Genomic DNA, 17,805 nt, shown 5'->3' on the forward strand with positions numbered 1-17,805 from the left:
TGTGTGTCCACGGTTTGCATTGTGTGTGTTCACTTCTCACTGCAGAGGACAAATTCAGAGTATGGGTTACCATACTTGGCCTCCATGTGCCACTTTCACTTAAATCAGGATTTGAAATCAGTGTGTAGTTTGGACACCATATAATTTCTGACTCAACACAGCAGGAACAGCTCAAAACTGCAATACAGAAACACCACATATTTTGTACTGTAATTTGATATATATTTAAGCTCGATTTATTTTCCTCATTCTATTTGACAAATAACGTGTTGAATTATGATCCTCTCAGTAGTTTCTCAAGCACACGGTACATTGTGCTCTCTTGCTCTCTGCATGAGAACACATTAGTCACTCAGTGAGCGCATAACACTGACATTCTTTAATTAGGCAGTTTTTCACACCACAATTATTAGCTGCTAGATTTATCCAAATGCCAGCCTGGCTGCTGATAATCAGGGGTCCGTATGTGTGCGTGTCTGTGTATCTGTGTATTTATGACTTGTATGTTCTCATAGGCTAAGTATTATGTGCAATGCTAATTCTAACTAAGCTGGTTCAGACACAGCACAATTTTCACCAGGAAGAAAACATCTTCTAAGCAAAAAGCCTTTTGCAGTTCAACAAGTGTGAGCTTAGAGGTTTGCAAAAGTGTGTAAAAGGCATGGTGACACTTTAGGGAGCATCATTAGGGAATTTTCTCACCATTAACTCAAATAAAGGCTATTGCCATGGCTAAAATGTCTGATAAGACCAAAATCAAACCACATTTATTCATTCTTGTTTATAATAAGCAGCATTTTACTCTACTGTATATTTTATTCTCAAAACACTTTCAAAATTAATTTTAATTCCCACTACCAGGCCACCATGGCTTAAAGGTAAATTGTCAATATCACATATTGCATCATGCAGTAGGTGAAAGTGAAATGCTTTTAAAAATGTCACTGTTGTTACAGGAGTCACCTGTGCAGAGCAGTTAGAACAGACTCAAGGGAGTTGATGGGCGTCTGTGGAGAGAGCAGTGGGAGAGGGGCAAGAAGAAGGGTTTGCTTCCAACAGTGTATGTGGAGCTCATAGAGTAACATGTTCTGTTCACAATGACTGGTTTTTAAAAACGAGAAGCAAGAATTTGGCAAATCAAGATTCAAAATGCATTGGGTCGTTGCTACCTGGTTAATCGCATCTCTCCTTGGCCTTGGAATGGGGCATAATACTTTATTTGAAGGTAGGAAAAATCTGCTTATGTTATTCAAATATGTTTGATTTCAGTATCAAAACTGTGTCAGATGTTTTCCTAAAATATCAAATAGAAATAAAAATGTGACATACAGGAAAAGTATCTAAAATGAATGTGGATAAAAGTTTTGATGAGAAAGTTCATAATGAAATCTCGGACATTTGATTTCATACTTTGGTATCGTGGCAAACCAGAGCAATAGTTTCACCTCTGAACCTCTTAAGTAGATTTCTTTCTCCAAAAAAAAAACAGTGAAGAATGAGCAGGAAAGTTCTCCATTTATATAAACTCCCCGTTTCCACTACATTTAATCTCATTGATTTTTCTTTTCTGGTGGGATGTTGTCTATAAATATGAATCTCTTTTAAATGTTATATTTTTTTATATATGTAGCAAACAAGTAAGAAATATTACTACAATTGTGAAATATTATTACAATTTCAAATAAATGCAGTTCTTTTGAACTTTTTTTTATTAATCAAAGAATCCTGAAAAAATGTATGGTTTCAACAAAACTATCACGAAGCACAACACAATGTTTTCAACATTATTAATAAAAATAAATGTTTGTTGAGCACCAAATCAGAATATTAAGGTGATGATACACTGGGCAACTTTTTGAGCAATATTTAGATCGGTCGTGGGCTCTGTGTCTCATCTGGTTGCCCGTTGATGGCAACATTGCTCAAAAAGTTGCCCTGTGTATCATCACCTTTAGAGTGATTTCCGAATTATCATGTGACAATGACGACTGTAGTAATGGCTATAAGATTGTAAAATTAGTCTATTCCAAACAATTTTGAATTTCTTTAATTTTTCAGGATATGACCGGACTCTGTCAGGTTATCATCTGTGTAACGTGACTGAGCATGTTTCGGTGACCAATGTGATTTCCTATCCAACCTCATACACCCAGAGGAGACCTTGTGGTGGGTGGCTGCCATGGGCAATGTGTGATGTCATGGTTTATAAGACAGAATACAAAACACAGGTGTATAACATGTCCAAACAGGTCATGAAATGCTGTCATGGCTACGAACAAGTTGGGAGTTACTGTGCCTTGTGTGAGTATTTTCAAACAAATTCATTTGAAATAGATTGTAAAATTGTCCCAGGAAAGAGAAGCGATGCTGCGGATTGTCTTAATCAGCATTTAAAGTGACATTATTGTAGCCTTTTTTTTTTACCGTAAAAGTTTTTTTTAATTGATTGCTATTGTCATTATCTCAGCCTTGAACCGAAGTGCAGAATTCACATCTAAGCCAGGACTGTGTCCCTCAACAAGTGTGACAAGGTCTCTGTGGAATAATTCAAACTCTTCTGGCTCTATGTGCAAGTGGGACATAGATTGTTCTCAGTGGCAAAAATGCTGTCAGACAGAAAACATCTATCAGTGCTCATACCCAGTACCACCAGGTATACACAATCCCATACACTCCATCCAGAATTCTTATAGGCACATTGTTAAATAACATTCAATAAGTTTAAAATGTCTATTTGTCCTCAAGCCTACAGAACCTGCTTCAATGTGACAATAACAGTTAAGACAAGCTTTCAGCTAGTAACTATGGACGAAGGACTCTTCAACCACACCAGACTACTGCACTCCGTGGTTTGTAATCATCGGCCTATCATTCAATTACTTTACAGTATAGTTGAGCTCCCTACCTAGACAGCATACTTGGAGCAAACACTACATTTTGAAATAGCCCATAGGCTTTGTCTAGTGGCTATGCTGATCTGCAGAGATAACTGCTGTTTCTTTCCGTAGGTAACTGGCGCTCTGGGAACTGCTGAAATTTCTGTGCATCATGTCCGGTCATGGTCAGCAGGGCCCTTCACAACCTCTTCATCACTGCTGGTTTGTTCTTCTAATGTCTACTTTCTAGAAGATATCTCTACAAGACTGCGTCTGTTGGGAAACATTGAGGAGGTGACTAGTGTGGATGTCCAAGGTATGACAAGTAGGCATCGTGATTGGCATTGCATATGATTCATTTAGTCAAGAATGACAAAATGTGCTTTTAATGTGAAATATTGAACATATTTCAGTGTTTGATATTTTTGTATACATTTGTATTGTGTTGAGTCGCCACTTGATGTCTAATGTACAATCCAATAAACATAGCCATTATGTCTTTATGACTGTTTATAACTGTTTTAAGTCAGTTACATACGTAGATTGGCCTAATCTGATACCAAAAACTAAGATTGATTTCCCCTAACTAACTGCTAGTTGGTCATAGTTCTTAAAGTCCCCCTGTGGTCAATCATTTGTTCCCTTAAAACTCACCTTTGATCACCAAAATGACACATTAATCGTTTTCCTTGAAAAAAGTAATCAGGTCTTAAAATAGCTTGAATGTAAAACACTACACCCTTGCTTCATTTAGTATAAGCGTTCTATGAATATGCAAATTAGCCCCGCCCCCACCAATGGCGCCGCCAGGGGGTGGCCGCCACCCCTGGCCGACTCCTGGCCACCCCAACGGCCAGAAGAAATTTTAGTAGCATCAGCTATGCATTTCTTAAATAAGTCAAAAATATTCTTTAGTAAAAGAAGACGGGGCATTATGTGTCGTGACGTGCTTTTTCAGTGCCAAGTGGTTACAGTATAGCTACTGTTACAGCAGCTTTTTGATGTGTCTTTGCCACGTTTTGACAAGCAGGGATGCAAACAGCGCGCTTTTCGGCGCCTCTCGCTTTTTTTACGTCAGTTTGGGTGACAAAGTCATCTGAAGTCATTCCATAGCTTAATGTGAGGGACAGAAGTCTATTTACATCATTCAAGTATATACGGAAACTCGTTTTCCCTCCTCTGCGGCTGTCAATCATTCTCCAATCATATTCAAACAGCGCGCGCGCCTCTTGGATGCACGGTAAAACTCTCACAAAATTATATATTCACAGTATAATGCATGGTCTGTAGATAAAAGGCTGTAGATTTGCATAAAATTACTTTATTTTGTTGGAGTTTGTTGTTTTTAAACGACTCACTATACCGTGTGCTTGCTAGATCATCACACACACATCACAAGGACTATGAATCGGCATCAAACGCACAATAACTGGAATATAAAACTGAAACAAAGGAACAAATCGCACTAGGATTTGTGCACTCGACATTTCTTTGCTTTGTGACGTGAACTTTTAAATACGCACTTATGCAGCGCAGGCGCAGCACACACAGAGTCAGCATGTTGCTTTGAGCACATCATTCTGCACCCGCGATGCGCATACACGCTGTGTGCGCTCTGTTTTTCATGTTATCATCGGTTTGCGCACTGAAATATTATTAAAAGCCAATATATTTTGTTATACCTAGCCTGCTCAATACATTTAAAATAAGCATAATTTAATTGTATATTATTTCTTTGTAGTGTAGGCTATATATGCACTTCTGAATTCTTGACATTAATATATGTGAAATGTATGATTGCCTGATTGAATTTTATAAGAGGACTAATAGTAATTTGTTTTTATTAACATATTTAGATTTTATAAAATTACTGTGCAGATTTTTTCAAGAATTACTTTTTGCTGCTGATTTATACACTCATTAAGTTTATTAAAAAAATCATAGTACATTTATGTAATATTTAAAGGTGTTAACTGTAATCTTACACAGCAAAATAATAACTTTAAAAGGATTAAATTCATCACAATTATGTAAGTATCTGGAAATTTGCCACGGGGCTAGGGCCCTTATATATATATCATATATATATAATATATATCATTATATATAATATAATATATATTAGTAGGGCCCTACTAAAATCATTAGTAAGCTAACATTGAATATAACACAATAAACCAAAGTATATCAGTAGGAGTTTCCTTAAGTCTTTCTGATAGTTTTCTACAGGCCGGTTTACTACAACAGTAGAATAAAATTCTGAAATTATGGTTTATAGTTTTGGTGTGCCACCCCAAGATTTTAAGTGGCCCCATCTGGCCACCCCTATGAAAAATTTCTGGAGGCGCCACTGGCCCCCACTCACACCAGCTCAGAGATCCACTCGTTGACATGATTGGTTACAAGGTAGTTTGTGACGTCAGAAACACCAGCGATTTCAAACCGTGTTTTTGAAACTGTCTTTAGTTCACTGCAGTTTTAAGGAGAAAATACTCAGAAATGGTGTTGACTTATGAATTTGCACATGGTTTGTCTTAAAGCATATTAAAAACACCACATAGACATACAGCATGATTTTCACCACAGGGGGACTTTAAGACACAGTCATAACATAATGGCTAATAGGTTTTGAGAACCACTGATCTATATTAACTTTTATGTAATAATAACAACAGCTTGTCCATTATCTTGATGAATCCACATCTTACAAACACACTCATGGATACATTATCTTTTCCTACAAAGGTGTGGATGAATGTGCAGTTCCGGAATTGAACAGTTGTTCTCCACATGCACACTGCAGGAATACAGAAGGATCTTACTCATGTGCCTGTCATCATGGGTATCATGACCTCAATCCTTTACAGCCAGGAACAGATTGCATGGGTAAGAAAAGACAACCATTCAATCAACCACATGAAGCTACCAGACGAAGACTAAAAGGGTTGAAATTAAAATAGAGTTTGAGAGCTCTAGCCGTTTCCTTCTTTTGCTTTTCTGAAGGCCTTCTTGGATGTTTTTGGTCACACACCTGTTTTTTAAAGGTGCACACACCATTTTGTTTTGTTTATGAAGCCCCATAATAAGTCACCAAAAATCCAGTTAAGTGTTTTTTGTTTGTTTCTAATGCAGCCCCCAGTGTCACTGTGCGACCTTTCATGAACAACACTACTCCATCCTCGATTACTCGCCCCCCGCCAGGTACACTTGGAATAAGTTCTGCTTATCTCCAACTCTGTCAAAAATGATCAGTTATGATGCACATTTTCATCAGGAATCACTTTGAATCTAGTTTGCGCTGCTTTCCCTTCTTTTTTAAGGTAATAGAACTATCACTGATGGAGAACAAACGAGTCCCATCCCCTCTGGTCCATTCTGGACATCCACTGTTGATCCCTCTTCACGTTCAAACAATCCTTCCATCAGCCTACCACCTTCTACATGTGGTCTGTAATGCAAAAATGCCAAGTACACATACAGCCAGAGGACATTTTGTTAATACATTTTAAGTGGCACAGTATATGTGATTCTTGGATCAAATAAATAATGCTGAAAAAACAGACATACAGAAAACAAATGGCTTTTTGGTCGTCTCTAAACCTGTCTAGATCTAAATTAGTACAATGTTGGGAAATTTTAAGTCATGGTAAATTGTGTTTCGAATTGGTCTGAATCAGTTATTAATGGAAACTCAGTGTTCAAAAATCGCTTTTGTTAAAACAAATGTCTTTGAACCCCCCTTATTTTCATACACTGTGTTTGTAGCCTGTTGTGACTTGAATAGCCATATATATATATATATATATACAACTACTAACTTCTTTTTCGTTCTTTGTTAAGACTACATACCTGAGATCACCAGTCTGTTCGCTTATGACGTAAATGCATCAACCTTTCATGTGGCATGGACCACCAACAACCAAACTGGGATCACTTTCCACCTGCTTCTGCTACAAGGGAACATTGTGCTGGAAAACATATCGCATGTGGGGAACTTTTCCTGGATGTTCAATATCCTGAATCCTGCGGTTCTTTATACTGTACGTGTCACTCCATTTGTCTGTGGTAACCAGGGAAACTCCAAGGAGATCACAGTGAGAACAGGCAAGTATAGCATTGGGTTTATTAGTATTAAATGCTTAATGTATAATTTATGTATAATTTTAGACCTTCTTTATTACAAATTCAGTCTATAATAATACTACGGGTTATAGATTCCTGAAGTTTATGCTGTATATTACGGTGTCAGCATGATAAATTGTGCTCACATTAAGGTAACTAAATACTGTGTTTTCTTTAGATGGACAGTCGCTTCTAGCTACGGCTCGTTTGACAAACATGAACTATACAAAGGCCTTGAGTGACCCAAACAGTGATGCATATAAGGAGTTCTGTAGAAGTGTCATAGTTGAGGTTTGATGGATTCCATATTTGTCTAAACACATGATTCAAAATGTATTAACATGATACTTTAAGCTTGACATAAAATACACTCTTCAATCATCCAGTAAAAAAAAACCTTTGTTTACTAAAAGCTTGATGTTATTAGAGCAATTGCGCATCCTCTTAAGGTTTGAGATATATTATTATTAAACACTGTCCTGCACATTTAAACATGAATGGTAAAATAAAATGAAACCATAAATTATGCAACTAGTGAAGGAAAGGTGACTTACAGGTTTCACTTGAAGGCAGTAGGGCTACAGACTAAAGGTCCTTCACACTGAGTCTGAAATTTTCTAATGCGTTTTTTTTTTTGTATTCATCATTTGGTGGCTCTGAATTGTCAAAACACCTCTAAAAATGCTTGCTACGGATGCGATAAATGCAGAAAATGGAACTCGAACCCGAATTTTCTTTATGACGGACGAAAGTTTCGGAGGCATTGTGTAAATGTGATTGACACAACGTGAGGTCGTATTTATTTTTTAACGTGCAAAAATTTCGGATGAGAATTTGACTCAGTGTGCAAGGAACTAAAGTCTACAAATAATCGTGATAATGATTACAGCTGCCTCAATTCACTTTTGCCTTAAAGGTTTCTGTAGTAGAACTGTAGTAGTCAACTTCATTGCTTTAACCCTACCATAACCCTATAACTAAACATATCTCCACCCATTAGGTCCACAGAGGTGGAGCTGGACTACGTCAAGCTCCACCCATTATGTCCAGAGAGGGGGTGGTGGGCTCAGTCAGCAAACTTAGCAACACCCATTCAAACACCTTAGCAACTACATAGCAACACCCTGGCAACCACCCGCAACACCCTAGTGTTTTGCATTGGCAAGCACTCACATTTTCATCAGATAATGCAAAAATCTTTTTGAAAAAAATATTTTGTTTTAAGCTATATGATTCATAATAACCAAGATCATTTTCAAAAATGTGTTGATTCTCTTTCAAATGTGTCTGCAGATTCTTTTGTACTTGCCTCCAGAGACCCGTGCACTAGTCAACTCTAGTCAGGTCATCATCCAGATAACATCCCTCTCAGCTGGCAGTGTAATCGTGCACTTTTCCATCATTTTTCAACCCAGCAGCAACCTGACCATGTCTAGCATGTCCAGAGATTTTATTGCGTCTCTACAGAAAAGCACTACGTACACAGTAGACAGTATATACACAGAAGGTACGGGTTATTCTTTCATGTATTAAAGAATTAAAGAAGTTATTACTAAACATTAAATGAAGTTTGATGTTGGAACTGTTTCCACACTTGTTAATAATGTGACATGTTGACTTGAGATGTGATTGGTCTCTTGTTATTTATAGATTTAAATGAGTGTTTGGCAGCTGAGGCGGACTGCTCTCCGTGGGCTTCCTGTGAAAACACGAATGGCTCATACACCTGTGCCTGTTGGTCTGGATACACAGATTTGAGCCCCAGTAGACCAGGACGCAGCTGTGCAGGTACATGCTGTATAATGCTACTGTTGAGAGATTTCATTAGAATGTCACACACCTTTAATTGAGACAAAAAGAAGTCAATCAAGCACAGATACTTGTGACTAAAAATGACAGTATGGATGTGGGATACTGCAGCAATAGAGTGCCACAGTGATGAAGTATTTTTGTAGGCCAACTCAGAATATAGCATCACCCAGGTTGATCCCTTGACAAAAACCCAATAGGATTTTCCCATTGGCTTTTGAATTATAGCACAAAAAAGCTGCTTGACCAACAAGAGTTTATCATTAAAGTTCATCATGATAATCTTCACAAATGAAAGCAACTTTTATGAATTTTAAAGCATTATTCCATTACAATTTCTAGAGTTAAAAAGCTAAATGTAGGCTTTAAACAAACTATACCACAGTCACATGACTTCAATGTCACCACCATTAAGCTTTCAATAACTCTTTCAGTCTTTACTTAAAAAAACATTTTCTCTGAAATTGAGTTAGAATAGTTACAAAAGTGCAATTATAAACAGGAGGCTGTGAAAGTGGAGTAGTGAGTAGATGGGTTAACCTGTTCGATGTGATGACGTTTAATGTCCTTTGTAGTTCCATTAAGCCACTTGTTAGCAATTGCCTTTTCAAGACAAGTAACAGCTTTTTTTTAATGCTGTAGAACAAAAACTTGAAAATATCTTAAGCCTGTGTTAATCACAGACCTTATTTCAGGCATTTAACCCACTCAATAAAACCATCAACTTCAGGACAATAGAACTTGTTTCTGGATTTTGACCTACAAAATATGTCATCCCTGAAGCACTCTATAGCAAGCGAAAACAATCCAATCAATTCTAAGAGGATAAAATCAAGTCCTCCCTAAATTTTTTTCCATTTCAAAAAGCAGTTTCAATCGAAAAGCTACTCAGATATACTGTATCTGTTATTATATTCTCATCTGTGTTTCTTCCTGTTCATGACATAGCTTCACCTAACGCCACAACCATTAATCCCACCAAAAACTATCCTGGAGTATCTTCAAATTCCACTGGCACGGACACTACAACATCTATTACAAAAACTACGTTTGGAAACCCATCTATGTACAGTACAGTGAGCACAACTCATGTTCAGAACATCACCAAAACAACAGTGTCTTCGACTTCCACGACTACCAGACTCACAACAATGCCGGCAAACATTACTACAACAATACTCACACCCATGACATCACATACTACAGCAGGCCCTTTGATCGCATATGTAGCTGTTGAGTGCAGCCCAGGGTATATATCAGTCTTCATAAGGCGACACATCTTCATGGCCTACAGCATCCTAGAGACTGCCCTGTACCTTGGCAAACCAGAATGTGTTCTCAACGGAAGAAATGAATCCCATGTGTGGGTCACTACAGCTTGGGATAAGTGTGGTATTAAACTAGTGCATGTAAGTCCTCCAGTATCAACTTTATTATTAAGATAATATTGTAGTTTATGAATATCTTGGATTGTTTTTTATTTTTCCATATTCATTTTAGTTACATTTTTGTAATTTAGTTTTTTATTTTAATGTTTTTTATTTATATTTGTTTTTTATTTCAGTTTTAGGTTTTTTTAAAATATAAAGTTAAGCTAGTTTTATTATAGAATACGTTGACACAGTTACTTATAGGCAGAAGAATGTCTGTTAGGGGAACATCTTAGTAGAGTATTCATTTTAGTAGACTGTCTGATTAATATCTGCCAACACTTTATTTTGATGATCCCCCAACAGACATTCTTACTATAACTAACTTTGGCAACTGCATGTCAACTTATTCTGCTGCTAACCCTATCCATAACAGTCTATTAGTTAGTTGTGGAGCTCCACGATTAATCGTTAAAAGATCGCAATGTCGATTCAAACACCAACGCGATCTTATTCCTAAACGAAAACGATTCTCCCGTGTCTATTATAGCCTACCTTTGACAAAATCACAGCGGAACATTCAAATCAGCTATTAACGGCTATTAGCCTATATGAAACAGACAAATATTCATATTATAACCTAAGAAACTGGGTTAAACGTTTAGTTCGGATATAAACATTGATGTCTATGGAAGCGATAAAAATTGAGTAAATCACCTTTAACATAGCCATTTAAATAACGTCTGTATTACATTTGTTACGCCAGTAGGTGGCGACAAGTTGTCTCATGTAGCTAGACCTTCAGACTGACAGCAGAACGTCTGGACTATGGGAGTCCCTATAGCGAGACTGTGTCCTTCCTAGTCCAGTCCTTCTGAGGCTTGTAGGCTAGACTCCTCCTCAGCAATTAAACGCTAGAATGAGGTCTAGTAAGTGTTCATGGCTACTGTATATCCCCAACGGGGGTAATCCATCAGGCCGCCAAGGTAGCAGACCATCACCTGTTAGCATTCCATTGAATCCCATTCATTTTGGCGTCACTTTGACAGCGAATAACTTTACATCTGAGGCGTCCAAAGACTCCATTTGTCCATTATTTATTTCTAAAGAAACACGACAATGTATAAAAGGCTCCCTTACTTTGTATCTTACGTTATGGCCCCGTTGAAGGCGTTTTTGTAAAAATAGGCTAACGATTGCGTCATAACCACGCGACTCTCTGTCGCGCAGTAGAGAAATTACCGTATAGACACTAGGAGAAGCTCGCGGGCAATCGGGGGGACGTGGAGGCATAAAGTCAAGGGAGAAGCCCATAGACAGTCATAAAGTTGATCCTGCTGCTAGCTCATAGACAGCTCCTACTCACGCTCTCCGTCTCTGCAAGATTCGGAAGGGAATGATTCAGATTCCTCTTGGCACAGATACTAGAAGACTTACAACTGTCAGACAGGTTGCTCACGTCACATCTACGTCGTCAAGCTCAGTTTGAGCCTGTGCGGTTCGCTCAGCCATCAGGAAGTGAGTGCTTCAATTGGCTTCACTTTTCTCCATTTTGTCCATTTTTTTTACTTTCTATGTATGTCCCACCCCCACAGTCACTGCACGAAAATACTAAAGGGGTGGTATAATGCCCTTTTCACAAATGTCTGATGTCCCCAGAGTGTGTATGTGAAGTTTTAGCTCAAAATACCCCACAGATATTTTTATATAGCCTAGCATGTTAAAATTGTCACTTTTTGAGGGTGAGCAAAAACGCACCGTTTTTGTGTCTGTTTCTTTAAATGCAAATGAGCTGCTGCTCCCGGCACAGAGGGCGGAGCTTCAACAGCTCCTTCTTAGCTGCTTCGATTACCTGCAGTGCAGACATGCACTGAAAATTTCAAAAACTTTTAGCCTTTTGTTCAAACCGGAGTCAGACAAAATGGAGAGACTCAAGAAGAAAACATACAGAAAACATTTCTGAATGGTTACACTCTAAAAAAACTGGGTTGTTTTAGCCCAACTTTGGGTCAAATAAGGACAAAGCCGTTGGGTTAAATTTTTACATTACATTTTTAACCCAAACATTTGGGTTTGTCCATATTTGACCCAAAATTGGGTTAAACAACCCAGCATTTTTTAGAGTGTAGTTGATGAATTAATGTAGCTTATGTAGTTATCTTCTAGTCATTGATTAGCATATTCTGTCTTGATAATCCCTAATTCGTCTTCCAGGGGCGGGGTTTATTTACATTTTGTGTTGGAATGTCGTGTAGTCCCTACCAGCTGTTTGTTGTATAGTCCTTAAAAAGCGATTTCTTTAAAAGAAAATATCTCCCTTTGCTTTGAACTTTGAGCATTGTAATTTTGCAGATGTTGTTTATGATCAAACAGCAACATGACACACTAACTAAAGTTAGAGAAGTGAACTCATAATCAACCACCCCTTTAAAACTTAATTTTGGACAAATACTTTGTAATACAAATCTTTATATTATTATCCTTATATTAACTGCGTTTCTATTAATACAATTCAGTGAATGACAGCCGTCTGCGGTCTCCCAGTGGCTTACATTATTGTCAGTTTAGTGTTAGTGATTAATTTACAGCAAAACAAAAGATAACATCTATGCTTTCATGTCTGAAAACATTATTTTTGTCCTACATTTCATAATAAAATTAAAAGCTCAGTAATGACTCATTTTCCGTCCATTTATTTTCGTGAATTTAAAAGGATTGTGGGGGATTTAAGGCCACGAAGGATACATCAGATGTATCCTTCAAAAGAGGCCGAATGAAGAATGCAAAACGAAGGCTTCCAGTAAAGTGTGACATGCATCACGTGGTTGAGACTAGGCACCAAGTGACTTTCTTTGTCATTCCTTCAAGAGATTAGTTAAAAAAAACGCTGATTCATCCAGTAATGAAACAAGTTAAGTATTTATGAGTGATTCATTGAATCATTCATTCAATCCGATTAAAACAAATAAAGAAATCATTCAGATTAACTGCAGCAATTAACATGTTGTCAGAACTTCTAGTAAATTACATGTTATTATGTTTAGTTGTCTGGTCAGAATCGTGTTTGAAAAAAAAAAAAAAAATCGTGATTCTCAATTTATCCAGAATCGTGCGGCTCGGTGACATGTATAGGTGCAATGTTACTTATAGTCAACACAATGTTTGAAGTGCACCATCAAAATAAAGTATTAACAAGTTGTGTAATGGTTTTAGTTTTTGTTAACTATAAAAACTGGTTTATGTAGAATATAATAAGATAACATAACCAATGTTTTTGTTTTTGTCTTTCAGAACAGCACCCATAATTCATTCAATGTGACTCTATACAACAATGTGTCTGTGGCTTCTAATGTGCATCTAGAAGTTCCCATCATCTGCACTTACCCCAGTCGCATCACCATCTCCACGGGATACGACCCTCCAGGGTACAGTGCTTCCATAGCAACTGTCTTTATGGAACTTGTTTTTCTCGCTTTTCAGGCTCAGTACCTCATCTCTTGTCACGTCAAGTACATCTAGACTCAATTTAAGGTGTTAATTATGTCAGCGTATATTAAACAACATACATTTTTCCTAAACTCAGATACCAAACTGAGACCAGATACCTGGGTGGAAACTCCTAGAAAAAAAGGAAGGCATATTTTCAAAAAGAAAATGAAGACTGTTTTAAGAACCATTATAAAAATATAATTCATGAAAATGCAAAAAATAGCATTTGGTCGCAAAAGCAAAGCAGGCTTAATTGTCTTTAAGAATTTTGATTTCTGAGTGAAACCCATTTTGTCGCTACTAACAAACCTTGTCTTTTAAAGGTATTTTAATATGATCAATGACCCAGTGGCAGGATTGGGTAGCTTCCAGGTTACAGTGCGTCTGCTGAATGGGACGTCTCCATTACCTGAGAATTCCGCCTTATACCCTGATGATGAGGTCATCGTTGAGGTTGCGATCAACACTAGTATCTCCCAAATCAAAGTTGTCATCAGCAAGTGCTGGGCCACTTCAAGCAACAACTCATCAGAGTCACCCAGCCATCTGTTTCTGCTGGATGGGTGGGTGCAGCTTAATAATGTCTTTCAATATGGGATGGGAATGTAAATTTTGCAATGGCTATTTTCATTTGACAAGAACTTGTAGCTTTTAAAGGTACACAATGTAACTTTTGGCCCTCTAGCGGTAAAAGACAAAACTGCAAGAATTTTGCGGGAGAACTTCGGCTCCGCCTATGAAAATGGTTATCCTACTGCTCATAAAACATTCACTACTAGGCTTTAGAGATATAAGCAGTTTAGATGGATTTCAAGCTGATTAGCTGAAGACGTTACCGTTGCTATATCCAGTAATAGTCCCACTCGCCATCTTCGAAAAGCCAAGTCAATGTTGATTCTTGTTTTATTGTAGAGATCTGTACCGTTCTTTTTTTGCCAGCAGACCCTGTTAGGGATTTTTTTTAGTGATTCCCCAGAGGTAAGATATTTAGGGCCAGATTTACTAACAGCTTGCGTCAGTGCAAACCCTCTTTTGGCATTAAAAAACTACTGTCAGAATTTTACTAAAGACACGCAGTGAAAAATGAGTGCTGAAAAGGCGTGGACAGGGTGATTTTTGTGGCTGACCTTAAGAGTATAAATGAATCATGCAAGGTGATTAGTCAATTTACTGGTATTTGCGCCATTATTTACAGCCCCCGAAAAACCTGTCTTAAACCAGACGCTAATAAGTTTGAGTTTGTGTTGGTCATTATGGAAATGATTTGGCTGCATCTGTGTTCTTTAATCTGTGCGTCGTCACGTCAGTAGATAAGATCACACGCAGAACTTTCCACTCCCATCAGCGCTTCTTTTGGAAATTGTGCTCTTACACTAATTTGCCCTGTTTAGTAAATCTGGCTTTTAGTGCCATGTCAACCTTTCTCGCTCGTTGTGACAACTAAACTATGCCACTCGGAGCAACTTTTCTCTATTTACGGATATAACAAGAAACGCAATGGCGAGTGACGTATAGGCTATGCAATTTCCCACGAAAACCATCCCGCTAGGTTTAACGGCACCGTTTTTAACTAAAATCGTTCACTAAAACTTTTTATGTGTTTTGGCCACTCATTTACACGACAGCTGCGTTTTGAGTTTCAAAGTGCAAGTTTTTGAAAACGATACCGTTATCGTCTCCGTGTCAACTACAAAAACACAAATTGTGCATGAAAAATGCAAAGGAATAACTGATTTTAGTACATCATTGTAAACGTACCCTAAAATGATGTATTAACTCATAATTTAAATTTTGTTAATTCAAAAGTAGGTTTTACCATGATATACATAATCACAGGTGTGTTCTGTTATTAGAAACACGCTGTGTAATGCCAGTGTTCACACATCTCTCACTGCTCCTCAGATGTGCAGTGGCAGACTACACAACTGTTCTTCAGAACGGAAACAGCACCGTGTCTTTGCTGTCAGTGCAGATCTTCTCATTGGTGAATCTGGACGTCATCTACCTGCACTGCCAGATCCAGATCTGTGTTGAAATTCAGGAAAACACCTGCAGACCTGTGGGTTGAGAGCTTACATTTCATGTAATTCATTCATATAGAGTGGCCTTACAAAGCATTTGGACACTTAGGCCTCACAAACCAAGAATTAAGTGGCACCTGCAATTATTATTTTATTTTATACTATACAGATTTTATGTATTTTAAGTGTCCAAATACATATTGGGACCACTATAATTTATGCTAAATAGATAAATAAATAAATAATTGCTGTGGTTGTATTACAATTTATTTTACAATTTATTTATTTTTATTTCTTTCACATTTTGTTGTTTATTTTTTTTTTAAACTTTTTTGCATGAATTAAAAGTACAGCATGAGAACGGCGATGTAAGAAAGTTTAATATATATAGGCCAATAATCTTTTTGCAATTAATTAGGACTGTATGGGGAGGGCATACAGGGCTTCCAACTTAATTGGATTGACAAAGGCTTCCGTTGGACCCTTAAACAGATTACATAAAGGTAAATACTTGAGTACTAAGGAATATGAATGCTCATATAATATCTTTATTCGTTGTATATAAGGACATCATTTCAGTTGACAAAATCACTACTAAATCTTTTTTTTTTCTTAAAGCATCGCCCCAAACGGATACATCAGATACTCTGCAGACTATTGGATTTGTTCTACTTGGCGTTGGTGTGTTTCTATTTTCCCTGGCTGCCATCGCAGGATTGGTGTATCACAAAAGGAAAATCGGGGTCTACAACTTTAATTTCAAACCACAGCAGGAGAACTTCAGCTATAATGTTTTTAGCACGTAACTGCTCTGTAACCGTAAACTGAGGTATAATGTTATTATTGGATATTAGGCCTATTACTAAATACACATTACTACTAATATTACTGCACTGTAAAAAATATATTTTCATGGTTTGTTATCACATATTTTTTCTTTTGTCAAATCAACTCAGATAATTGATGTTGTTCAGATAACATATTTGGAATTTCTGTTGATAAAACCAATCTCCTTCGTAGTATTAACTCAAATAAACTCAAAATTAAGGCAATCAGGTTACTTACTTTTTTAAGTTAAACCAACAATATTTTTTAGTGTAAAATTGGATATTACGAATAATTTTGCATAGAACATTAAAATTAAGGGTTTAATTTAACTATATTTTTGTACTAAAAACATACAAACAATCTACTATGAAAGTCATTCGGGTTTTTCAGCACTTTAAAACTTAAAACAAACTACCAAATGCACAGCTTTGTCAGTGAGGCACTCTCTTAAATATGCCACTAGAGGACGCTGTTGTATTAGCGGTTCAATTTGATACCAGCTTTGGTCTGTTGTCTGTATGTGCTGTAGCTACATTTAGTGGCAAATGGAAATTTGAATTTTGTTTTATTAGTCATATTTTAAATAAATGTATACTTTACCTGTCTATTAAATGTTCTATCAAATTAGTGTTTCAGACTGTTCATTTCTTTATAAAAAAAAAAAAAAAAGGTTTAAGGAGTGCATGTTTTACCAAATCCTATCGTATAACCCTACAACTCTTGGAATATATAACATATGGACCATTTTGTGATACTTTTGCGTATTTTTTTATTTATTTAAAAAAAAAAACCTTGATGCTGGCCGTGGTCGTTATTCACTCACTGCCATTATATGGACGAGTGCGAGCGGGACTTTTATTTTTTTTTATTCTCCTTTTGTGGTCCGAAAAATAAAGTAGGGCTAGGGCATAGGCCTACACAATTAGAATAACACCAGCCTGAGTAAACGATTAATTCATTTTTACTTTAAGGTGACCTAAACCTCTAACATTCCTAAAAAATAATGCGAGTATCCGAGACTTTGGATGCATGGAGCCTGTGGGAGAGAACAAAACCTCCTCGCATTTATTGTTGGCTGAATGGGTTTGTGAATTCTCCAGAGACCTGGGGCCTCATTTATAAACGTTGCGTACGCACAAAAGGCGGCGTACGCCGCTCTCTACGCAATAATTGGTATTTATAAAAAGCAAACTTGACGGTAAAATGTGCGGTCCTTCACGCAAGCTCTGACCCAGGCGTACGCACAAAAACGGGTGAAATGAGAAATGGCGACACCGTCGGCAGATGGAA

At 37.2% G+C, this 17,805-nt stretch overlaps 1 protein-coding gene and 1 long non-coding RNA gene across 3 annotated transcripts; one reads left to right on the top strand and one right to left on the bottom strand.

Moving 5' to 3' along the window:
- Positions 1-1,011: 1,011 nt before the first annotated feature.
- umodl1 (uromodulin-like 1) lies at positions 1,012-16,534 on the top strand. The gene is made up of 17 exons (XM_056271550.1): positions 1,012-1,225; positions 2,059-2,301; positions 2,468-2,653; positions 2,746-2,849; positions 3,009-3,192; positions 6,009-6,077; positions 6,197-6,322; positions 6,717-6,980; positions 7,177-7,289; positions 8,292-8,505; positions 8,649-8,786; positions 9,756-10,216; positions 13,469-13,602; positions 13,990-14,229; positions 15,569-15,725; positions 16,106-16,190; positions 16,306-16,534. Exons 1-17 carry the CDS (start codon positions 1,150-1,152, stop codon positions 16,491-16,493), a joined length of 2,982 nt encoding a protein of 993 aa, XP_056127525.1. The 5' UTR covers positions 1,012-1,149; the 3' UTR covers positions 16,494-16,534.
- Positions 8,389-13,714, bottom strand: LOC130105527 (uncharacterized). Of its 2 annotated transcripts, none has more exons than XR_008809622.1 (3): positions 13,562-13,714; positions 8,593-8,806; positions 8,389-8,472 (listed from the first exon to the last, which is right to left on the bottom strand). It is a non-coding gene; the product is annotated as an uncharacterized LOC130105527 (long non-coding RNA). The 2 variants fall into 2 exon arrangements; XR_008809621.1 differs by having other exon boundaries at positions 8,593-8,697; positions 13,562-13,691.
- Positions 16,535-17,805: the final 1,271 nt, after the last annotated feature.

The sequence above is a fragment of the Rhinichthys klamathensis genome, unplaced genomic scaffold, assembly GCF_029890125.1.
Source record: "Rhinichthys klamathensis goyatoka isolate OS25496 unplaced genomic scaffold, OSU_Roscu_1.1 h1tg000321l_1, whole genome shotgun sequence".
Taxonomy (NCBI): Eukaryota; Metazoa; Chordata; class Actinopteri; order Cypriniformes; family Leuciscidae; genus Rhinichthys; species Rhinichthys klamathensis.

What these genes read in the sequence shown, in the direction of transcription:
- umodl1 (XM_056271550.1), top strand. Translation starts at nt 1,150, where the DNA reads ATGCATTGGGTCGTTGCTACCTGGTTAATCGCATCTCTCCTTGGCCTT. An exon ending in GTAGAAGTGTCATAGTTGAG is followed by an intron (nt 7,290 to 8,291) that starts GTTTGATGGATT and finishes ATGTGTCTGCAG; the next exon opens with ATTCTTTTGTACTTGCCTCC. An exon ending in CTTAAACAGATTACATAAAG is followed by an intron (nt 16,191 to 16,305) that starts GTAAATACTTGA and finishes TTTTTCTTAAAG; the next exon opens with CATCGCCCCAAACGGATACA.